Raw genomic sequence first — 25254 nt, forward strand, 5'->3', positions numbered from 1 at the left:
CTCAGAACTATGAATTGACCCCACCTTAATATGTCCAGTGAACGGCATTGTCAGTGACCTTTCAAAACTACAGATTTCACCAACTTTTCTTTTATTGAACAAACACCAGTGTTGCTGTGAACAAATAACAGTATGCTGAGACCAGAGCTATGCAAAAGACCGTCTCACTTTTCCCCCCCAAATGGGGGTTCTAGGACAAGCTCATGAAACTCCAGAGACAAAGTTTTCAAGATTCACCAGCCTTTCCCCAAGGTTCTATAAGCAATAAACAGTCACCAGGGGAGAGGACTCTTCAATGGGGCCGCATGTAGGTTGAAAAGGGAGCTAAGAAGATGCAGCTTTTGTGAGTTGTTGCCCATGCCAGGGTGGGCTTTTTAGTGTTTAGCTGCTTTTGAGTCGCCCATGCTTCTGTAAGTAACCTAGTAAACTTACAGGTTCACGGAGCTAAACCTGGATGGACTAATTCCTTTGGTCTACTGTTAGTGCCCCTGTGTGGGGAGAGTACGCATTTGTTCACAGCTCCCCAGGAAGTCACACAATACCATACAAGGAGCATGTGGCCATTACATAAATGAAGCACTGGTACATACTATAGCACAGAACCTAAAACAAAGCAAAAAACATGCTTAGGGAATTGACACACAGAAGGCCATGTAAGATGAGTAGTCATCTGAACTATCCAGAATAGGCTCTACCACTGTCTGAGCTGTACCACCACCCCTAAAAGAGCAAAAGTTTTAAATTTTGATTAAGTAAAATTCACTAATCTTTCACAAAACAATGCTGTGTGCTCTATTTAGGAAATCATTGCCAAATCTAAGGCTCCCTAATTTTTTAATGATTTTATCAAACAAAACCCTAGCATCATCCTTGAGAGATCATTGGAAGCACACTTTCTGTAACAAGGTGTTTGAGGCCAGACAACTTTAATAAAGAGGTTGGTTTTTGCTCAGGATTCTGAAGTTACAAGGTCAAGAGCCACATCCAATGCTGACCTTCTTGTTGCCAGTCCTGAGTAGGTATAAGGTATCACATGGCAAGTGATACAGCTCTTACAAAGCCACCAGACATTCAATTATAGCTGCAATACCCTGATGCACAGTCTAGTCCAATCACTTCTCAGAATCCTACTTCTATACACAGGATTCGAAGACGTTTCTATTCTTTTAATACTTCACAGTGGAGATTAAACTTGAACACACGAACTCCTGGGGGACACTCTGAAACCATAGCATACATTTGAAAAATATGAGGGGAAAAAATGGTAGTTATGACTTAGACCTGTAATCCAAAGAGAGAAATAGAAAAGAAATGCTAATAATAAATGGGATACCTATATATACAACAGCGTGTCAATTGTAGTTGTTTTTGAGACATGGTCTTGATTTTATATATATATATATCCTTGGCTGATCTAGAGAGCCTACTATGTAAATCAAGCTGATGTGGCATTTGCAGCAAACTTTCTGCTTCTGCCTCCTCAGTGCTAAGATTATAGACTTCACTACTCCACCTGGCCTCAACAGTCATTTTTTAAGTCAACTGTGCCTGATACTTGAAAGATACTTCAAAATACAAAGGATATAGTTGATTACCTCAATAAAAAGTATAAAAAGAATCACATTTTAAATCCTTCCAATTAATTAATAAATGTTTTTATTTCTCCAATAACTTTTAAAATGTGAACATTCTGTGATTTAGCCACAGGCTTTACTTCCAAGTAACTTCTTCATTGGGCCTCAGTTCCCTGTGTGAATAGAAATAAGGAAAGGAAAAACAGTAAATCAACTTATAGAAAAATATTAAAATTTTATGTGTGTGTGTGCCTTAGAGTATATACATAAGCATGTGTGCGCAGGTGTCCTAGCATGCCAGGAGAGCAGTGGGTCCCCTGGAACTGGAGTTAGGCAGTTGTGAGCCACCATGTGGGTGCCAGGAACCAAACCTGGGTCCTCTTTAAGAGCAGCAAATGCTTTTAACCACTGAGCCATCTCTCCAGCCCTCATGTAAGTATTTTTTTTTGAGAGGGCCAGAAGTTTATATTTGTTTACATTCTATCAAATTGACTTATCGAAGTTTTACATTAGATTAATCTAAACATTCTTTCAATTCTCTCATAAACTTTTACTGTTTCTTTCCCAGCTCAAAGAACAGTAATCTCTTGATTTACATGACAGCTGTGTTCTTTTGAGTGCACTTAATGGCTTCTAGATTCTTTGCAGCTCATTTTGTCTTTCTTGAAATACCAGACTTGGGAACCACACCTGCACTGGATGCTACTAGTCTCTTTATCCCTTGAGCTTCCAATCCAGAACGCTAATAGCCACTGGCAGATAGCTACACTATCTGGTCTTGTTAGGTGTGCCATAGACCCTGACAACTGCTGGGTGTTACCGCTCAGTCACCATATGTTAAGCTCTCAAGCAGTGATGCCACAGCATTACCATTTATTTCAGCTATATCATGGCTTAAGACATATACAATAACACATATGAAAGCATACATGATAGGTTTTGGGCAGCTGGCTTCACTTTTGTTTCTACACTAAAATACACTTTTAAAAATTCTAACTTTGCAGAAGGGGGAACTATGAGGGGAGGCCTCAAGGGAAAGGGCAACAATAAAAGGTCATGAAAATTAGAAAAGACAAAATACTGCATTTCTCCCATCATGCAAAATCTAGATTTAAATAGATGTGGCATGAAAACAGAAGGGAGTCCATTTGGGAGAGGAAGGGAACCGTTGAGGGGGATGAAAAGCACAAATATCTGCATAATGAGGGCGCTGGAAAATGGCTCAGTGGTTCTGAGTGCTTACTGTTCTCACATAGGATCTCCACACTGGGAGGCTCCAGCTCCAGGGAACCTGATGCCCCCCTCTGGCCTCAAAGAGTACCCACACACAACATGTGACACATAAATAAAAACCATTTTTTAAAAAGTCACTATGAAAAAAATTAATACAAGAAAAACAGGAAACTTTCAAAGAGCTGAAAGGACTAGATCATGAACTAAAGATTTACATTCCAGAGGTAATCATACAATTTCGTCCAATGATTAAATAACAAGCCTGAATTATCTATCCATCACTTGTCTATTAATAATCAGAGTAGAAAAAGTACACATCTTTATCTTTGGAAAAGAGCCCAAATGCACCGGAGCTGCGTGAACTAACCTTCGAAATAGCATACTCTTATTCCGGAAGGCAGTTAGCTTTTCGTCATTCTTCTTGTCTAGATAGCATCCAAAGACAAATCCCATGGGAACCAATACATGAACCCAGTAGTCACGTATAAGCTGAAACATCGTGATTGCTAAAACAGAGGGGGGAAATGAAATTAAAATACATCTGCCTTTGAAATGTTGGAGGAAAGGGATTACTAGGGGCTGGGAACAATACACTGTAGGAAGGGGAAGAGGGTGGACGGATGGATATAATCAATGCATGCTGTATGAATGGGAATTCCATTAATATGCACAACTAGTGTTTTAATAATTACCCTGTGCTTTGGAGATTTTCTTGAGACAGGCTCAACCTTGCTACAGTTATATTCTGGAGCCCACGGTGTAGACTAGGCTGACCTTGAGCCTGCCATAGATGTTCCTGACTCTGCCTTCCTAGTGCTGAGACTACAAGTATAAGCTACCACACCTGGCTTAAAACAAATTATCTTTTAAATCTTTATCTGAAATGAGAAGATAGCTGTGGACATGACAGATTAAAGCATAATAAGCCTCTTTAGGTTTTCTTGGCATCAGAATGCAATTAAAACCTAAACTAGACAGCAGTGGTTAGTATAAGATTCACTGTATTTGGGCCAGTGTGATGGCTCACTGGGTGAGGGCACTTACTGCCAAGCCTAGCTAAGACTGATCCCAGAACCCACATACATGGTTGAGGGAGAGAACCATTCCACAGGTTATACTCTGACCTCCATGTATGCATGCATGCACACACACAAAAATAAATGTAATAAAAATTATATTGTGGGGCTGCAGAAATGGCTCAGCGGTTAAGAAAAAGGGCTGCTCTTCCAGAGGTCCTGAGTTCAATTCCAGCAACCATCTACAATGAGATCTGGCGCCCTCTTCTGGCGTGCAGGCATATATACAGGCAGAACACTACATAATAAAATAAACTTTTAAAAAAATTTATACTGTATCACACTATTTATGAAATCTTATTTTTCATTTCATTGGTGATTTGATATGCTGTAGAGCAAAGAAATGGAGAATTTAGAAAATTTTACCCGCAAAATGAATATCTGCACTCTTCATGTTGCTTCACAACTTTCACATACGTAAAATATTTGTGGATGCTCTCACAACGCACATGCAAACTGAATATTATTTTACTAGGTTGACTTTTTTTTTTTTTTTTTTTTTTGGTTTTTCAAGATAGGGTTTCTCTGTGTAACACTGGCTATCATGGAACTCTCCGCAGACCAGGCTGGCCTAGAACTCACAGAGATCCACCTACCTCTGCCTCCAAGTGCTGAGATTAAAGGTGTCTGCCACTACCACCCGGCTAGAATTTTTGAGTAAAGATAAATTTATTGAAAACTATTTTTTGAAGGATAAAAAAAATTGAAAAGAACATAATGTCACAGTATCAGAAAATTAAATGACTATAAAAGATAAAGAATTTTATAGAATGGTGCCTATTAAATGGTACTAGAGCCTAGGCTATCATATTTCTATACAGAATGTGGATTAACTCTTATCCTCATTTTATATGGTATGAAAACAGCTTAACTCAGGGTTGGAGAGATGGCTCAGTGATTAAGGTACTTGTTCTTGCAGAGGATGTAGATTCTGTTCCCAGCACACAAGTTCAAGCTCACAACCATCCATAACTCCAGTTCCAGGGAATCCGGTGACCTCTTCTCACTTCCAAGGACACGAGGCTCAAACATGGTGTACACACATACATGCAGACAAAACACGCAAAAAGTAAAATACACTAAAAACCCAACAGCTTAACTCAAGCAGCTAATGATTGCAAGCTGCTGTTCAAATTCAGGTCCGCTCCAAACAGTGCCTCGTGTGTCATAGCCCATTTTCTCTCCCTGAGTTGATATTCCTAGTTATCTAAGTGCTTTTTACCTTTTAACATTTTCCAAAGGGCAGATAAAGAAGAACAGAACTGAGAATCAAGTAAAAAATAGCAAATGTGTGCTGAATTCAATAAAAACGCCACCGAATTGCCAATTTTCTGTTAAGATTTGTAGACACAGCTGAAACAATAACACACCCGCATGCGAAGGATACTTCACGTGAGTGGCCGAGAGGACGAGGCAACCCTGGGAGAAGGAAATGCGTTACTGCCAGAAGTGCTTAGCACAGCCTGTGCTCGGCTTATGTAGAGTCCATTCCTGCTTCACCTCCTATATGAGTCTGTATGTGAACACAATTCTACTTGTCGGATTTTAAGAACCTAGTACTACAGTCACAGTATAATCATGAAGTTAAAAGTTGCAGTTTCTATATAGAATATGCCATGTTCCTTTTAGAAAATTCCAGTTTACTTACAACTTGTCCATCTGTTAGTTTCATGTTGTTTATATTGTAGTTGTCTAGCTAAGCTGGAATTCTCAACCTTAACCATACATCAGAACCACCTGGGGAGTCTTTTTTAAACTAGGGAATCTTTGGCCTCATCTCCAGGATGAGACTGGAAAAGAGATGGGTTTGGTCTGGCTCCATTAACAAGAAAAGAGATGAGTTAGGACTATGGGGCTCTTGCCACATATGGGCTCTTACAGACTCCAACAACTCACCCACTGATCTGGATACAAATGCTTCTTGAAGATACAAATGTAAGTAAAGCCAATCTTACTTTATTTCCTAGAAGACAGTGGTTCTCCTAGCCTTTGTTAAGTAGTATCACTTTTATTTAAAGTAGCTCTTGAAATGCTAATCAAGGGCTCTCCAAGTGAACTGTTTACCTGCTTTGTAAACTTGAGCGAGTCAAGACTGGAGATGATAAAGACCCTTGATAATAATATGAACTTACTTTCAAAGCACTCAACTACGAAATACTAGACAATGTCTGTGTTCAGGAGCCTGTGTTAAGTTCCGAAAACTCAGTGGTCACCTACACTTCCTGTCCTTATTGCAAACTTAAGGGCAAGAAACATGTTCAACAGGTAAAGGCACTGGCCACCAGGTCTAAGGACCTAAATTTGATTCCTGGGACCCACATGATAGAAGGAGAGAGCCATCCATCAATTGAAAGTTGTCCTCTAACCTCTCCACCAGCATGTATGCTGTGGCATGAAGGTATACACACACACACACACACACACACACACACACACACACAAATAAATTAAAAAAAAAAAGAGGCATTAGCTTCATCATTTCCACAGCTGTTAGATATCATTTTGTATTAACGAGTACTTGCTGATTTCCAGCTCAGAACAGTTTAAAATAAGCTCAGCTACCTGTAGGCTACAAGCCATTACTACTGGCATTCTAAGACATAAGTTTAGTCTGGCTCTATTTAGAAGAGATGAAGTAGGCCTATGGGGCTTTTGCCACATATGGGTTCTTATAGACTCTAGACATAACGACAATGGTACTAAGAAAAGGATTCTTTATAGATTCCATGGTTGGATTCAGTCACTATGAAGGAATATCCATAAGAGATCATGACAAACCTCAGTCCTAGAAAGGTGTCTCATATTACAGTGGTACAGTATATATTCAGTGGGCTTGGGAGCAGTGCAGTGAACATCTGCATGGATATTTTCCTGCAAGTAGATGAACAGGGAAGGCAAGATGGACATCTGTTAATCAGAATGATTTTCCATAAAATCATGGGTAAGAGGAGAAATAGAGTGAGGATCTTGGCCATGGGCCCAAATCTAGAGCTCCATCTAGTACAGGCAAAGGTGGTGAGGACTGGACAAGCTTCACTGAGGTAAGTCTAGATTTTGGATGAGCTAAGAACGTTAGCAAGAGGCAGGGCCAATGAACTGCTTTAAGGAATATATTCCTGGCTGGTGCTTATGAGGCACTATACATATTAATAGTCTCCTTTTCCCTCTTCAGATTTTTTTTTTTTAAATTTATTTATTATGTATATAGTGTTCTGTCTGCATGTTTGCCTACAGACCAGAAGAGGGCACCAGATCTCATTACAGATGGTTGTGAGCCACCATGTGGCTGCTGGGAATTGAACTCAGGACCTCTGGAAGAGCAGCCAGTGCCCTTAACTGTTGAGCCATCTGTCCAGCCCCCAGATTTATTTTTTAATTGTGTGTGTGTGTGTGTGTGTGTGTGTGTGTGTGTGTGTGCCTGTGCTCATGAGTCCAGGTGCCTGAGAAGACAAGAGACATCAGAGCCCTTTGGAGCTGGAGTTGTGGGCCACCCAACACGGGATCTAAGGAACCAAACTCAAGCCCTCTGGAAAAGCAGCAAGCATTGAGCCATCTCTCTAGCCCCAGGGGTGTCTTTTTGTATGAGGGCCCATAAAAGAATTTTGTTATTTCAGAATCTGGAGTAACTATAGTATTTCTTTTTTGTTGTTGATGTTTGTGTGTTTTTTTTTTTTTTTTGGATTGTTTTGTTTTTCTAGACAGGGTTTCACTTTGTAGCCCTGGCTGTCCTAGAACTCATACTGTAGACCAGGCTGGCCTTGAACTCGCGGAGATCCACCTGCCTCTGCCTCCTGAGTTCTGGGATTAAAGGTGTGGGAACCATAGTATTTCTTAAAGAAAGAAAGAAATGAGTTTCATTTAGAGCATTAAGGCCTCACACGGAGGGACGGGGAAAGGGAGGATGCTAATGGTTGCACTTGGCTCTGTAAAGTACATGCTCTAATACAGAGCTACACACACTGCCTTGGTCATGTATCTTTTAATACGAAAGTGATCCAAATTTTTTGTCAAGCTTTTAAGGAGCTGAATCTTTCTTTCTTTCTTTCTTTTTTTTTTTTTTAACAGTTACTGTGTTGCTAGGCTGGCTTCAAACTTACTATCCCCCTGCCTCATCCTCATAAGTAGCTGGAATTACAGATGTGGGCCACTTTTAAGAGGTGTCTGTATACTCACTAAGTCATACAGTCCTCTCTAGCACTGCAAGTTTGTTAAGTAACCATGTCTCAATGCAGTGGGCATTTTTTTTTTTTTTCAGATGAAGAAATCCAAGTTCAGTCATGGTAAAGTAACTTGCTTTAAGTTATAGAATGAAGAGTCAGGATTAGCATAATACCCAGGCAATCTTTATCGTGACATGGTTTAAGCTCTTGTGTTCTACTGTCTCCACGTTATGTACAGAGGTAAACATTTAAATGACTTTTTTTTTTTTTTTCAGAGCCTCACTGTGTAACCTAGAACTCTGTACACCAATCTAGTCTCAAACTCACAGGGATACACCTGCCTCTGCCTCCGGGGCACTGGGTTTAAAGGCATGCACTACCATACCCAACTTTTGTTTTTTTAAAAACAACAACAACAAAACCCACATTTTTTCTAATATTTTTCTCTAACACAATTTTCTTTCCCCTTCCAAGAAGAAAAAAAAACTGGCGTGTTATTTTAGTGAGTCCACTCTGGATTCACTTTAGAAACATGTAGACATTTAAAGAGACAAACCTTGTATCTAACTAGATCCCACAGTACCTTATAAGTACTACTCACAAAGTGTCGCCTAAGCCATGGAAAACAGAACTGAATGCGTAGAGCAATGGGACCCTTGAGATCGTGACATGCACAAGCTGGAAACCAGGCATAAAGTCATGTTTTTAAAAGGCAAATGGGTAAGTGCATGCTTCCTATTTAGGAGAGTGAAGTTGGGCGAGGAGGCAGATGTCTGGGCCTGGGCGAAGGTGCGCTGCTTCTGGATCGGAGCCACGTTCCCTGCTGTGGGCTCAGAGCCGGATCCCCGAGTGCCCTCTCCAGTCCCAAGAGGGCGAGGCCATCGGGTGGTCCCCAAAGACGCTCTGGTTGAGCCAGCATCAGAGCACCCTCGGTAAAAAGGTGTGGAGCGGGCAGCCCGGAACGGTCCCCCGAGGGCGACCCTGCCTTCCCCAGCACCCTCCCGCCTGCACCATCTCGACGGGTGGCGCCCGGGTCCCCAGACCCACCTGCAGCCCGGTGACAAGCCCAACACGACCAAGGGCAGCGGTAGGGAGCTAGGCCACTGGCGCCAGCGGAAGCTGTGACCTCAGGAGCTGCCACTCTCCGCGCCAACCTGAGGAGAGGGGTGGCGACGTCAAATCAACGCCTCTCTCTCTCCTTAATCTCTGGTTCAGTCCTTTAATTTTTAAGCTATCCATAGTCATGAGAGGTTCGGAATAAAACCTGGATCCAAGCTGACAAGATCGGTGAGCGTTTGCGCTGTCGTCTTCCCCAAGCCGGTCCCCCGCCACCCCCACAGATGGTGTCGCCCGGGTCGTCCCCGCCTCAGCGGCTCGCCTCAGGCCCAAGATGGCGGCCGCCACACAGGAGCTCCCGCCGGCCGCTCTCCGCCGCTGAGCGCGCGCCTGCCCCGCTCGCTCTCGAACCTAGGTTTTACTGGGGGTTGGGAAGGGCCGTGGACGGTGCTGGGGGAGCCTGACCAGGCAGGTGAGGACGGGAAAAAGAAAGGAGCCTTCGGGTCTGCGAGGAGGCCCTCCGGGGTCCCCTCATCGGCCCGGTGTCGCCCTGACGCGCTCCCGCGGTTTCGGTTGCGACCGTCTCCGTGGTTCCTGGAATAAGCGTTCCGCAAGGGGAAAGGAAAGGGACTTTTCCACGGGTCGAAACCTCCGGGTGTTTGTGGCGCTCCTATGGTTCTCCTTTGCTCCTTGCCCTCTCTCCTGTATATTTCCTCTGACCTTTCATCCTGTTGGAGCTGAGAGTTAATCCGAGTCCAGCCTGGACCCCTTTCCCTGGTGCCACGATACCCCCCAAGCCTTCCCTGCCCATCTTGGGTTCAGACACCACGAGGCCAGGTGCCCTCTTGGCTCCTTAACTTCAAAGACCCTGGGGATGTTTATGCCGCGCCTTGTTAGAATTGTCGCTCTCAGTGCTTCCACAGTCATTGCGTTTCCCAAGACCTCATTCTTACTTTCCTTGTTTACATACTTTTCAAGAAACCAGAGGTCAGGCCATCTCTAACTCCAGTGGTCTGACCCTCTGTGACCGGGAGAACTTAAGCCACTATCTGCCTGCCCTCTGACCTTTAAACGTTACAACTCCCTTGCCTGTTTCAAAGCCCTTCTTTACCTGAACGACTGAGGGGAGGCTTCTCCCACTCTCTAAGCCCCAGGACTAGTCCAGACCCATCTTTATTCTTAGATTTTTTGCATACTTCTCATTGGTTGTCCTCAACCATGCACGATCATTCTTGAGAAAGCAAGTATATATTCGGGATGAAGCAGAGATAGTCAAAATCACTACCCTGGAGGAATTTCACTGCTTTCAGCCTGCGTTTGTTTATATTGCCGTGAGCCCTATGCTTGGTTTGGGTGATGTAAAGACGATCACTTTTAGACATTCAGTATCTGTTCAGCAAATATTCTTTGTGCCTCCTTTGTGCTAAGTAATCAAGCAACCAACTTTACCTGGGGACAGTGAAAAGGCTACACCTGAGCCGGATCAAAAAGAATTTGCTAAACCCGGGAAAACAAGGTCACTCCTGCATGCAGGACAGGGATTAAAAACTTGAGAAGGTTGGGCATTGTTAAGGGAGATTTAAAAACAAAAACAAAACAAAACAAACAAAAAAGACTACAGGTGCAAATTGGAGGTTGTGAAGAGCTTGTGAGTGGCCTTGATTTCCAGTTTGGACGGTATTCAATAGTTAGCAGGAAGCCAGTGCATACTTGTAGGGAGTGGGCATGGTAAGGGTATGGAAGACCAACTTGAGGCAAGAAAACTAGATGAAATTGCAGTTATTCAGGTAAGGCAACAAGTACCTCCATCAAGGCAGAAGAAGAAAGACTAAGAATGAAGTAAATGCCGCATAGGATTCAACTAGTGAGTATTAATTTGCTGGTAGGGGGTGGCTAGCTTTTAGTCTGGGAGACCGCATAATGGGTGACACCGTTGAAATCCAGTCTGAGACGTATACATAAAAACAGGATGGTGCCAGCTTTGCTCTTTAGCAGTGGCAAAACCCACAAAGTTCCCCAGCCTAAAGCATTGATTTTGGAGTCTAGACCTCTGCTATTACAGTCGCCACTAGCCACATGCAATATTGAGTACTTGAAATGAGGTGGGCCAGAGATGTACTGGAATTTGAAAACAGTACAAAAACAATGTAAACAGACTCGTTAAATGATCACATGTTGAAATGGTGACTGTTAAATAAAACATCAGGCTTTACCTCCTTTTACTTTTAAATGTGGCTATGAAAAATCTTAGATTACATCTGTGGCTTGAGGTCTATTAGTCTAGACTAATGACGAGAGAAGAGTGAGGGGGCAAAATTTGATCTAGACCCTGAGAGAAGAGTAAACTGATGTCCAGGCAGCTTCCTGTGACTCCTCACCCTACCTACAAGTAGTAACACTAAGTTATTTGTTTTTATTTTTTCCCCTCAGGCAATCAGACATTTTTAAGGGTTTGGGTTTTTTGTTTGTTAATTTTAAACTTTATGTGTGGTGCATGCATGTACCACAGTGCACAGATGAAGGTCAGAGGCAGCTTGCTGGAGTAGTTACTCTGCTTCCGCCATGTGGATACGAGGGATTGAACTCAGGTTCAAGTTAACCACTGGGCTGTCTTGCCAGTCCTGCCTTCAAAGGCTTTTGAGCCAAGGGTAATGTGTGTAGGGATGTTTTAGGTTAACCTGGCAGTGGTGTTTCCATTGAGATGAAGGGAGGGAGAGCCGCAGGGGAAGAAATGGAGAAACTAGAATGTAAGGTAAATGAGGCCAGACGTTCAGGTGTTGACAGTAGAACAGAAGAGGGATGGTGTATGTCAAGGTGTTCTGAGGGAGAAACAACCCAAAATTGATAGGGGACAAATTGATACTTCCCAGAGAAATAAAGGGAAGGCCTTCAGCCTTGCCTACTTAGCTAAAAACCAATGAACTGATAAAGAATTATAAAATACAGTCAGTATGAAAGACTAAACTCAGTGAAGTGAAGTATTTAGGAGTCTAATTAAACATCTTTTCTGTGTCTGTTCTGTTAGTGTTCAGTCATGCACATCACCTGCTTTCCTTCAGTACAGACTTGCCTATATCATGCCATCTTCCTGTTAATGAAGTTTCTTTGTGGGGGGGGGGGGCGGTTCGAGACAGGGTTTCTCTGTGTAGTTTTGGTGCCTGTCCTGGCTGGCCCTGAGCTCACAGATCCGCCTGGCTCCGCCTCCCGAGTGCTGGGATTAAAGGCTTGCACCACCACCACCCGGCTTGTTAATGAAGTTTTAAATGCTTCTTTATTGCCTGTAGAACTAGATCCAGGGTATCCAGACCTCTTCAGCTGGGCCTTTCCTGCACATTAGGTCAGTCTGTCTGTCTTTCTGCATCAGCATGGCAGGCTGAGTTCTTCACTGATCCTCTAGCTTTGTGTTTTGTGTCTTAACTGATGTTATTCCAATCTTTTGAACGTCTTTTCTCTTTCTGCCCTGACCTTATAAAACTTTAATAAGTAATCTTAGTTCTTTTAATAACAGAAGCAATTGAGAATTTTTAAAATTCATTTTCTAAACTGTATATGTAAGCAGGTTATAACCAATTTGGCTCATGATTATTTTATCCCTTTAGTAAATTAACACCTTACAATTGTTTCTCTTTTTAGATATTTTATTTTATGTGTATGAGTGTTTTGCCTGTATATATGTATGTATGAATGTATGTGCAACACGTACATGTCTGATGCCTTGTTGAGTTTAGGGCTTTGGGTCCCTTAGAACTGGAGTTATAGATCATTATGAATCACTATGTGGGTACTAGAAACAGAACCCAGGTCCTCTATAAGAACAGCAAGTGCCTTTAACTGCCGAGTTTCTCCAGCCCCAATTTTTCTTTTTTAAAATGGAACATATAGGGCGAGGCATGATTGTACATTCCTGGAATCCTAGCATTTGAAAGGCTGAGGTCAGGGGAGAAAGAACCAAGGCCATTTGGGCTTTTCAGTTCCAGACCAACCTGGCTTCATAGGAAGAACTTGTCTTAAAAAACAAACAGCTTGGTCAGCTAACTTGAAAATGGTTGGGCCTGAGGGCTGTGGTGCACGCCTTTAATCCCAGCACTTGGGAGGCAGAGCCAGGCAGATCTCTGTGAGTTCAAGGCCAGCCTGGTCTACAGAGGGAGATTCAGGAGAGGCACCAAAACTACACAGAGAAACCCGTCTCAAAAACAACAACAATGACAAAAAAAACAGACAAACAAAAGCATGTGCTACTTCTGCTCATGATCTTAGGGAAAGATGTAGAAATTAAAACACCATAATTATAAACAGAAGCAAATTACATTACATCCACAAGACTTTCTTATTTTTTTAAGATTTATAAAGAACTCTTCTGAATTTTATCATATCTTCAGCTGAGTTATCAGTAAGTAATGAATGTCTGATAAGGATACATACTTACCATAAAGACCTACATGATATTTTCCATCTGTTGAGTCTGGGTCTTTCTGTAAAAGTTTTAATGGGAATTCATTCAGTTATAGCTGCAAGTTCTTTGTTTTTTGAGTTCATAATTAAGTAACACTGAGAGCTGAAGTAGATTTAAAGAGTTGGGCATTTAGCTCAATGCTAGATAGAGCACTTACTTACATGCATGGGACCCCAAGTTTGAGTTCAAGCACTGCCCTCCCCCCAAATAGAAGTTTTGGAGGAAATATTGCCAGGATTCTCTTCAAAATTGTATTTATAAACATTTTTATAGAGTAGAAAATTAAGCCAGGCATAGTATTGCATGCCTTTAATATGGAGGCAGAGGCAGCACTCTGGAGGCAGAGAGAGGTAGAGCTCTGTGAGTTCAAGGCCAGCCTGGTCTACGTGGTGAGTTCCAGGACAGCCAGGGCTATGTAATACCATATCTTAAAAACAAACAAACAAAAATAATAGAAAATGCATGCGTTATTTCTCATACCTCAAATAGGAATACAGTAAATCAGTGTATTTCAGATTTTAACTTACTAGAACAGCTACTATGTGCTTCTGCCAATTAATGTTATCAAATGGCTCAAGTCTAGTAAGGTGTGATTACCCAGGCCTATGATCCCAGTATTTGGGAAAGGGGAGGCAGGAGGATGAGGAGTTTAAAGTCATCTTTTGCTGCATAGAGAGGCCATCTACATTACATGAGATCTTGTCTCAAAAAGAAAATAAATAAAAGGGAGGCCAGGTGGTGGTGGCACATGCTTTTAGTCCCAGCACTCAGAAAGCAGAGGCAGGTGGATCTCTGGGAGTTCCAGTCCAGTGTGGGCTACAGAATGAGTTCCAGGAAAGGCACAAAGCTACACAGAGAAACCCTGTCTTGAAAAACCAAAATTTTTTTTAAAAAAATTAAATAAGCAAAAAGGAGTTGGAACAGTTTAAATGTAGACTCCTACATTACCTGCTGAGCCATCTCACTGACTTTTACCAAAAACTTTGTCCTACAAATTTACTACAAAGGAGTATTCATGTTAATTTTTTTTGGAAAATGTGTAGTAGGTATCCCCATATACATGGCATTGGATTTATGTTGAGTGCCTACTTTGTGTCAGGTTTTGTTTGGGAATTGGGAACATAAGATACTGTCTCAGAATTAATTACAAACATTTAAGATGTTTTTCTGTTGCTTACAATGTAGCACAAGTGTTGTTAATATTAAGCTTCCTGAAAAGTATGTGAGTTTCTGTGAGTATATACACTTCCCATGTGGGTGTGTTGAGGATTGTGGGAGAAAGGAGTGTGGTGATGTTGTGTCCCCCAATATAATAAACTTATCTGGGGTCAGAGGATAGAACAGCCACTAGATAGACATAGAGGCCAGAAAATGGTGGCACACACACCTTTAATCCTAGCATTCTGGAGGCAGAGATCCATCCGGATCTCTGAGTTCAAAGCCACACTGGAAACAGCCAGGTATGGTGACTCACGCCTTTAATCCCAGGAAGTGATGGCAGGAAGCAGAAAGGTATATAAGGCGTGAGGAACAGGAACTACAGCTGGTTAAGCTTTTAGGCTTTTAGCAGCAGTTCAGTTGAGATTCATTCTGGATGAGGACTCAGTGGCTTCTAGTTTGAGGAAACAGGATCGGCTGAGAAGTTGTCGAGGTGAGGTTAGCTGTGGCCCGTTCTGTCTCTCTGATCTTTCAACGTTCACCCCAATACCTGGCTCCGGGTTTGTTTTTATTAATATGACCTTTTGAGATTCCTGCTACAGAGGAACCATGGTTTTTAATCAGATTCTCAAGAGAGTCCCTATATTTAAGACCTCTTATATAGAGAAAAATATTTGGAATCCTCCACCCTCTGTATGTGTCTATTAATACTAATGTTTTATGGACTGGAGTCCCTAGGTAAGGGAAAACTTGCCCTGAATTGTGTTGGAGTTGATTGAAATCTGGATCAGTGATTCCAAAGTCCCCTACTATTCACAGGCCCGCCCTGGGGAGCCTCTGAAGGACCCTGTAAACAAGGTTATACTTTTAAATGTGGCTGGGATGGAATGAATTTAACATGCTAGATTTTAATCAGACTCTGGAATTTCGGTGCACTTAAAAATTGAAATAGTCTGCCTGTTATGTGGACTGTGCTTTATGTTTAATTATATTTTTATTTGTAAGCACCGTTTAGGTAACCATTAGCAGACCAGAAAGATGACGTCCATCATCAAATTAACCACCCTCTCTGGGGTCCAAGAGGAGTCTGCACTCTGCTATCTTCTCCAGGTGGATGAGTTTAGGTTTTTGCTGGACTGTGGCTGGGATGAGCACTTCTCTATGGACATTATTGATTCCCTGAGGAAGTAAGTTACAGTTTGTACTTTAAATCAGCTTTAAAAAAACCAGGTCCTCAACGTTTTCTATACTTTTATAATGTCATTCTGATGTTATATACTATTGCTATCATTTCTTTGGTTTACAGTAAGTTTTATTTATGGCAGAAAGCTAAATTGTAATTTACAAAGTTTTTTTTTTTTTTTAAAGATTTATTTATTTATTATGTATACAGTGTTCTGTCTGCATATACACCTGCAGGTCAGAAGAGGGCACCAGATCTCATTACGGATGGTTGTGAGCCACCATGTGGTTGCTGGGAATTGAACTCATGACCTCTGGAAGAGCAGCCAGTGCTCTTAACCTCTGAGCCATCTCTCCAGCCCCAATTTACAAAGTTTTGATTGGCCAGTAAGTTTTGTTTTTGAAATTCAGGAAAACCTTGTTGTTACTTTGCTAGTTGACCACAGAAAGTGTGCTCTTTAATTTTTAGAAAGAGCATGAGTCTGTCAAAACTTGAGGAGAGGCCGGGCGGTGGTGGCGCACGCCTTTAATCCCAGCACTTGGGAGGCAGAGGCAGGCGGGTCTTTGTGAGTTCGAGGCCAGCCTGGTCTACAGAGCGAGATCCAGGAAAGGCGCAAAGCTACACAGAGAAACTCTGTCTCGAAAACCAAAAACAAAAAAAAAACAAAAAACCTGAGGAGAGGCTCAATACTTCCTGTGAAAGCTCTGTCCTCAGTCACATTACCTGATTTTGTGTGTCTCCATAGTCAACATTGTGACTTTATTCTTTGAATGGTATCTACCCGATACAAATATGTCAGAAAAAAACAGTTACATTTGCTACATTATTACTATTAATGAATGAAAAAGGAGAACACGAAGCAAATAAATAAATAGATAAATAAATCTCTAAGGCATCTCCTTTAATCCTGTTGCCCTTGAGGGCATATGCTTCGGTGGTTAATGATATTTATGACAATTGTCATTTTATTTTGTCATCAAGCTAGAAAATTGAAGCAGTCAGTACTAACTATTTGAGCATTTAAATATCGCCCTTTAACAATTTCCTCAATTCCAAGCTGATTTCCTAACTTTAATAGCATAGGAAATACCCGTTCAAGATCATCTTAAATGTGGTGTCTGTGGTTTTCCTTTGAAGTGGCTTAAAGCACAGCGGATACTGTAACAGTAGTAATTACAATTCATGGGTGTCACAGTCTTAGCCCTGGGGTCTGCTCTCTACCTCAGCTAGCCTTGAGTCTAGAGTAGGGGAATCATGACAGCACTTCTGCCTTTTATGCTTAAAGAGCTGACGGAGCTGCCCTCTTGGTTATGTTCACAGGCATGTTCACCAGATTGACGCGGTGCTCCTGTCTCACCCTGACCCTCTCCACCTCGGAGCCCTTCCATTCGCTGTGGGGAAGCTGGGTCTGAACTGTGCCATCTATGCTACAATTCCTGTTTATAAAATGGGGCAGATGTTCATGTACGATCTTTATCAGGTAAGTGAAGCGGTTAACAAGGGCGGCTTCTGGGCTCCACTCATGATCATTTTTAACCTTGGCTTGTGTTTTTCTTTAGTCTCGACACAATACGGAAGATTTTACTCTCTTTACATTAGATGATGTGGATGCAGCCTTTGATAAAATACAGCAGCTAAAATTCTCTCAGATTGTGAACTTGAAAGGTAATGTAGTAAATTGATGAACTGATGGAGTGGAAGTTCTGTTGTTTTCTTTTTAGTTTTTACAGTGCTGGGATCCAACCCAGAGCCTCACTCATGCTAGGTGGGCAAGGAATCTACCCTTAGCCATATCCTACTCAGCCTGGAGTAATGAGTGAGTTGCCTTCTGAAAAGTACTGAGAGGACTTCGTAATGCAAATTATAGGCGCTGTGGTGTGGGAGTAAAAGTTAGCACTTTCTGCCTGGCCATGGTGGCGCACGCCTTTAATCCCAGCACGTAGGAGGCAGAGGCAGGCAGATCTCTGAGTTTTGAGGCCAGCCTGGTCTACAGAGTGAGTTCCAGGATAGCCGGGGCTACACAGAGAAACCCTGTTTGGAGGAGATGAGGGTGGGATTAGCACTTTCTACCTGGAATTTCCATTAGAATTTCAAAATATTTCAGACTAAATACTAACAGTATGTTAACAGCTTGGATGCCCTCATAACTGGGTGGGAAACAGTAATAAATGAACAAAGCTAATATGTCTGGATCCTCCTTGTAACTTACAGTTAGGTTCAGGAGACAAGTGACTCAGAGCCCTAAATGTAATAACTGCAGCAAATGAAGTACTTGGACAGCATAGTGGAAAATTTATTACTTAATAAGGATATCAAATACCAAGTCTGCAAGAGGGAATCCTGTTACAGATGTTCTTAAATGTGAACTCTGGCATTAAAAACATGGCACAGTAGCTAGTGTGGTGGCTCATGCCTTTAACCCCAGTGCTTGGGAGGCCTGAGAGAAGGATCATGAGTTCAAGGCCCATTTAGGATACACAGCAAGTTCAGGCAGCCTGGGCTGTACGTAGTGAAATCCTACCTAAAAAATAAAAATAAAAAAGCTGACCAAGAAAAGTGATACAGCAGCAGTCGATGCTAATGATTAAGCCAAAAAAAAAAAAAAAAAAAAATGACTGTTAGTGCAATAGTCTTAGTTTTTGTTCGGTTTAGTAAATTCTTTACCATAATGAGGTTTGAATTGCTATTCCATCAGTTAGATTAACAGGTGTGGAAACAACTTGGCAATTACTTGTGCGATACAAATATCAAAACTTAGTCCTGGGTATGTAGTGTGGTGGTGTTTGCCTGGTGTGCGTACGTCCCAGGGCTCAGTCCATGTCACTACAAATACAACGTATAGTTGATGCTGAGTAATGGTGTGCTGGCTCTCTAACCCAGTATTCCTAAGCACAGTTGGACACTCTGGGGGAACGCACAATGAAATGAGAAGAACAGTTGTCTCCAATAAGGGAGTAGAGTAGCTGGAGACAGGAGAGGAGGCTTTCTTTTTCACTGTAAGCGTTGTAACATCTGAAGTTTGCACCAATGAACATGCTGTTAACATAACCTAGAAATACATCTGTCCTTGGAGTTGTGAAAAAAATCTGAGTATTGTCATTATCTTGTTATGTAGGCAAAGGCCATGGTTTGTCTATCACACCCCTGCCAGCCGGCCATATGATAGGAGGAACAATATGGAAAATAGTCAAAGATGGAGAAGAAGAAATTGTTTATGCCGTTGACTTCAACCACAAGAGGGAGATGTAGGTATATCTACACACATGCTAAAAGCAATGCAGTTACTGTTTCATTCACTGAAGGGAAAATTAGAAGCAACTTTTTGTTTTTTCATCAGAACTCTATAGCAATTTAAAAATGTCAAATACTAAGTATTTTCATTGTAGAGCTTTAAACTTTTTATATATCAATATCTATTCTATGAAGCAGATATTTCCCTGGAGGTGTTCAAAAGTAGTGAATTTTTATACATTAAATTATATTTTATATGATCTTGACTTATTTCTTGATAGAAATTTGTGACTTCTTGTCTCTGGGGGCTGGGTAGTAATTACCATCTAATTTAATGATATTTGATGACAGATTTCCTTTAAAGGGGAATATGATGGTTATAATTTTACATTATTCATTTGATATTCAGAAAAATAGTGTAAATTTTATGTGTGTATTCACTGTCCTACAGGCTTCCTTTGCTACATCTGTACATTAAGTTCATGGCTATTTTGTGTTAGATTGCAGTCATCTTAAGATCTTTATATTAAGGAACATTGAGGACTAACAGATTGAATTTATACTTGTAATCATGGGATGAGAAGGTTGGAAAACTGAATAAATGGTGAATGAATTCAACCACTTTAGAAAGCGCAGCAATAAATTATAGGCGGGTTTAGAATGAACTAGAAAAGGAAGCAGTGTTGCTGTGTCCAGTCTGACTTGGAAGAGACTTACACAAGAAGACTGATAAATTTGCTTATATACAGATTTAAACTAAAACAGTAACCTACACTATAAAACCATTAAACCGGGGGAAATACTGTAACAATTAGCCAAAGGTTTACATACCTATAAGACTAGGGATGTCTCAAGAAATTAAAAATACACTAATTGCAAAATGGGCAAACATTAGTCAAAAAGAGAATGTTGAAAAGTATGTACTTATTAGATATGTTTACATTATTTTAAAATATTGATAGCCTTCTAGGAAGAATTGAGCTTGTCAGTCTTGGTGGTTGAGCCTTTCTGGAAAGCCATTGGCACTACTTGTATATACATTTCAAGGAATGTGTCCTAAAGAAATAAAAAATACAGCTGGGGTGGTGGCACACCTCTGTAATCCCAGTACTTGAGAGATGGAGGCAGGAGGATTGGGACTTCAGAAACATCTCTTTCAAAAATAAAGTGGTGAAAAGGTGACTTAAACAGGTAAAAATAAATGATCAGTTAAATACAATATAGTACAGATAAAATAGAAAGTTTTTACAGTTGCGAGCTGGATAGCTTTATACATGCCTAGCTATTGGGAGGCTAAGGTAGGAGGATTGTGACATCATCACCTGGGCTGCTATAGCCTATTTCTTTAAAAACAAATGCCAGGCAGAAAGTTTTTACAATTTCTAAAAGTTAAGTTTAGAAAAAAAATGTTAATGTTATGGGAAAGGCCAGAAGATAGAAATAAATATATAGGAATATATATGGGATGTCTGTTCTAAATGAATTTTTAGATACACAAGAAAATTTGTGTGTTTAGAAGGATATGTCCAATATATCATAGCACTTGTCTTGAAGTGGTCCTCTGAAACATTTTTACTTTCCTCCTTTATAATTGGGTGGGGGGGGTTTCTTATAAAGCAGTTACTTTTGTGATAGGTGAAGCTATCACTGTTCATTTAAAATGACAGGTATTCTTCATCTTTAAACTTTGTTATAGCCACTTAAATGGATGTTCCCTGGAAATGCTAAGCAGACCCTCTCTACTTATCACAGATTCATTTAATGCTACATATGTGCAGCCTAGAAGGAAACAGAGAGATGAGCAACTCCTGAGTACGTATGTCTAGTATTCTGTTGGAATAGCTGTGGACGTGTGTGCAGATAGCAATTACTGCTTGTTCTGTTTAGCTATGTCATAAGAGATTAGCTAACTCTAATAATTTTCTAATTACACTTTATACAGTGTGCGTATGTATATGTGTATGCTTGCCACAGAGTACATGTAGAGGTCAGAGGACAACTTGTGGAAGTCAGTTCTCTCCTCCCACCATCTGGGTCTCGGGATCAAGCTCAGGTCATCAGGTTTGGCAACAAGTGCCTCAACCCACTAAGCTATTTTGCTGGCCCCATAATTCCTGTGGTGTTTTGTTTTGTTTTGTTTTGTTTTAAGAAATGTTAATGTGACCATGTTGAGATGCTCCCTAAAGGTTGGCTTCCTATACCACTCAGCATGTAGATAGCTCCCCTAGGCATTCACTGGTCTCTGTATAACGTGTGTGTGTGTGTGTGTGTGTGTGTGTGTGTGTGTGTGTGTGTGCAGTATGTGTGTATATATATCAGAAAAACTGCGTGAAAGTGAGCCCAAGAGAGAACTGGAAGTGTGCAAGGTCTGCTGGCTGGGTGCTGCTTGTTCTATTCTGACAGAGTTATCTTGATTTTACTGAGGCGCCTCTGAGCCGTCACCTCTCGCTTCAGCTTTGACTCATTCTGCTGTGCTTCGTGTTACTTTTTATAAGCCATATGTGATGGCAACAGGAAAGCTGGGTTCCACTTTTAAACGTGTGAGCAAGCACTCCCATCCGTCTACTTAACAATTCACTAACTTTAAGAAGCTCCTCAATTCGTGTGTGTGTGTGTGTGTGTGTGTGTGTGTGTGTGTGTGTGTGCGCGCGCGCGCGTGCATGCACGTGCTTGCTTGCTAGGTAGAGTTTGCTTTTACCCCACACTTTAAGCTGACTTTGAGAACAAGGACATCTATTGCTAAAGATGATTTTCTTCTTGGAAGGGAACATGTTCTGTGTTTTGTTCTACGTGCATGCATACAAAACATGTATCATGTTTTATTCCTAGAAAGATATACTTAACCAAGTCAAAAGTAATTGTGTTGATCTGAACAAATACTTTTTATATGTGTCCTAGTAATTACTTATGCAGTCTTTATCAAAGATGCTGGGAAATTGTGTTTAATTTTGTTGCAAAGCACATGCGTTATAGGGATCTTCTGTTCTTGTTTAAGCAAATGTCCTGGAAACTCTTCGGGGTGATGGAAACGTGCTAATAGCAGTGGACACAGCAGGCAGAGTGCTGGAGCTTGCTCAACTTCTTGACCAGATTTGGAGAACTAAAGATGCCGGATTGGGTGTTTATTCACTGGCACTCCTGAATAATGTCAGTTATAACGTGGTGGAGTTTTCTAAGTCACAGGTTTGTTCTTATGTGACATTGAGTAAAGAGGTTAAATGTAGTATCTCTTTTTCTTGTTGTTTTGTTTTTGGTTTTGAGACAAGGTTTCTCTGTGTAGGTTTTGGAGCCTATCCTAGAACTCACTCTGTAGACCAGGCTGGCCTCGAACTCACAGAAATCGCCTGTCTCTTCCTCCTGAGTGCTGGGATTAAAGGCATGTGCCACCACTGCCTGGCTCATCTTAATTGCCCTTCAGATATTTTCTGCAGTTGATAAAAACAACAGCTGAATGTTAACTGTTTACTGTCCTGTGTTCTTCACATATGTTATTTCACTTAAGCATAAAGTTTCTATTTTTGTCTCCTTTTTATAGGTTGAGCAAGTTGCTTATTTTCTAACTCTTGGTTTTCTGATCTATAAAATGGGGGGAAAATCAATGCTAGAATTCTTTTTTTGTTTGTTTGTTTGGTTTTTTTTTTTTTTTTTTTTTTTTTTTTTCGTTTTCTTCGAGACAGGGTTTCTCTGTGTAGCTTTGGTGCCTGTCCTGGAACTCGCTCTGTAGACCAGGCTGGCCTGGAACTCACAGAGATCTGCCTGGCTCTGCCTCCCGAGTGCTTGGATTAAAGGCGTGCACCACCACTGCCCAGCATCATTATTCTTAAAATGAGTTCTTTCTCTCCAAAGATACATGGATACATGGGTTCCAATATTCATTTAGAACAACATTCTCTTCTCAGGAATAAGTGAAACACTGCAAAATTATTGTTTATTGAGACAGGGTTTCTCTGTGTAGCCCTGGATTTGGAACTTAATCTGTAGACCAGGCTGGCCCCAACTCCTGCTTCTGCCTCCCAAGTGTAAGGATTAAAGGCAGGCAACACCACGCTCAACAAAATTGGTTTTTTTGTTTTGTTTTGTTTTTTAAGGATTAAAAACTGGAGTAGGAGAATCTAATAGGGAAAAGAAGCCAATTAGCTACTTGTCCAAATGGCACAAATTTAATCAACTAGTAGGGGAAAAGACTTAAAATTTGATTATTATTGTTAAATATCTCACACATATGGCATTTTCTAATTATTGTCATTTTCCCCCCTTGTATTAGGTAGAATGGATGAGTGATAAATTGATGAGATGTTTTGAAGACAAAAGAAATAACCCATTTCAGTTTCGCCATCTCTCTCTGTGCCATGGTCTTTCTGACTTGGCTCGAGTTCCAAGCCCCAAAGTTGTACTTGCCAGCCAGCCTGACCTGGAGTGTGGATTCTCAAGGGACCTCTTTATTCAGTGGTGTCAGGACCCTAAAAACTCAATCATTCTAACCTATAGAACAACTCCTGGGACTTTAGCACGGTTCTTGATTGATAATCCTTCTGAGAAAGTTACAGAAATAGAGGTAAGCACTTGTATTCAAACTTTAAATGTATTACATTTATCTGGCACTGGCTCCAGTTAGTGCTGCCTGTATACATATGAGTGTGTGTGAAGCCATCTACTGAAGCATGGGCAGCATGCTTGTGCCGTATCCCCAAAGAAAAATGGTCTCCCCACCTCAGCAGCCATCACCTGCCAGTAGCTCTTCAGCTCGAGCTGGGCCTACCTATGCCAGAGATTTGACTGGCTTGATCGTATGCAGGTAACCACAGCTGCCGTGAGTTCTGAGTGCAGCACACATTATACCAGAAGACAGCATTTCACAGCACTCCTCCCCATCCTCCAGCTCTTACGTCTTTTCTGTCTCCTCTTCTGCTGTGTTCCCTGAGCCTTGGAGGTGCAGGGCAGTTGGTACAGCTCTCCTGTCTAGGGCTTAGCACTCACAGTCTCAGTTGACCAGCAAAGAGTCTCCATTAACTGCTGCCTGTTGCAAAAAGCTTCTCTCCCCAAGGTTGAGAGCAGCATTAGTCTATGGATATAAACATACATATTTGGAAGGCAGTTTGGCAACATGACCATATATCAAAGCAACAGTAAGTTCCCCACAGTGGCCACTAGTCAGAGCTTTTGACCAGGTTTAGTATTGACTGTTATGAATTCCCTCCTGTAGAACATGCCTCAAATCCAATCAGTTGGTTAGACCCATAACAGTCATGCCACTATCGCACCAGTGACCACACTCAAGGACATAATCTTTTACTGTTTTTGTACCTTGGTTCAGTGTACTTACTCTATATCATAGTTTTCAACCCATTTTTCCTTTGCAACTCATACTGTCAGTCATGATGATTTCCTAATCCTTCTTGTTTTAGGCATTTATTAATCTTCCTGTGACATTTATTTCCCATGCTAAAACCGAGGACCTTGCCCATGATAGGCAGGCAATTCTGCCACTGAGCTACACTCCCAGCCTCGTTATTGACTTTTGACCTTCATTCTTCAAGCAGAGGACAACTTTGTGGAGTCCTTTCTTTCCTTCCACCATGTTGGTCCTGAGGATTAAAAATAGGTCATCAGGCTTGGCAGCAAGCACCCTTACACACTTTAACTATCTTTATAAAGAAAACACATACACACACACACTCACACGCACGCGCACGTGCGAACGCACGTTTTACTTTTTAGTTTGTGTGTTCATATATACATGTGCCCTAGGCAATCAAAGCCTTAGTCTCTTTTTTTTCTCTCTTTCTGTTTGTTTGTTTGTTTGTTTGTTTATTTATGAGAGTCATTAACTCTGGCCAGCCTGGAGCTCACAGAGATCCACCTGCCTCTACCTCCTGAGTGCTGGAATTAAAGATGTGTGTCTTCACACCCAGCCCCTATCCATTTCCTAATGGCCTTTGTCCACTCTGCCTAGGCTGCTTCCCTGTCTGCTTCAAGTGTCTGTGTCTGATCTTAAGCTGCCTTTCTCTAATTCCTGGGTCGGCAGCTCGTCAGTCTCATTGGGTCTTTCAGTTCATTAACGCCCCCCTTTACCATGCATTGTCCTATTAGCATAGAGACAGTGCCCCGTGATTAAACACTGTGCAGGCAC

The 25254-nt window shown here is 41.5% G+C and overlaps 2 protein-coding genes across 3 annotated transcripts in view; one reads left to right on the forward strand and one right to left on the reverse strand.

The window, feature by feature from the left end:
• Positions 1-1633: 1633 nt before the first annotated feature.
• On the reverse strand, positions 1634-9224 carry Ndufb1 (NADH:ubiquinone oxidoreductase subunit B1). The gene is made up of 3 exons (XM_059278951.1): positions 9091-9224; positions 3175-3313; positions 1634-1747 (listed from the first exon to the last, which is right to left on the reverse strand). Exons 2-3 carry the CDS (start codon positions 3303-3305, stop codon positions 1711-1713), a joined length of 168 nt encoding a protein of 55 aa, XP_059134934.1. The 5' UTR covers positions 3306-3313; positions 9091-9224; the 3' UTR covers positions 1634-1710.
• Positions 9225-9402: 178 nt separating this feature from the next.
• Positions 9403-25254, forward strand: part of Cpsf2 (cleavage and polyadenylation specific factor 2) — a 30483-nt gene continuing 14631 nt past the window's right edge. Inside the window, exons 1-8 of one of the 2 annotated variants that reach the window (XM_059278948.1) lie at positions 9403-9571; positions 15716-15897; positions 17214-17373; positions 17453-17558; positions 19009-19138; positions 20821-20936; positions 22120-22307; positions 23389-23679. In XM_059278948.1, coding sequence (XP_059134931.1) covers positions 15749-15897; positions 17214-17373; positions 17453-17558; positions 19009-19138; positions 20821-20936; positions 22120-22307; positions 23389-23679 — 1140 coding nt within the window. In that variant the 5' untranslated portion in view covers positions 9403-9571; positions 15716-15748. The remainder of the gene's footprint in view (positions 9572-15715; positions 15898-17213; positions 17374-17452; positions 17559-19008; positions 19139-20820; positions 20937-22119; positions 22308-23388; positions 23680-25254) is intronic. The other variant, XM_059278950.1, reaches the window with a different exon arrangement.

This window comes from Peromyscus eremicus, chromosome 14, assembly GCF_949786415.1.
Source record: "Peromyscus eremicus chromosome 14, PerEre_H2_v1, whole genome shotgun sequence".
In the NCBI taxonomy this organism is placed as follows: Eukaryota; Metazoa; Chordata; class Mammalia; order Rodentia; family Cricetidae; genus Peromyscus; species Peromyscus eremicus.

Coding starts and splice junctions, on each gene's coding strand:
- Ndufb1 (XM_059278951.1), bottom strand. CDS start 3,305: ATGTTTCAGCTTATACGTGACTACTGGGTTCATGTATTGGTTCCCATG. Junction 1,748..3,174: donor AAGAGTATGCTATTTCGAAG/GTTAGTTCACGC, acceptor CTATTCACACAG/GGAACTGAGGCCCAATGAAG.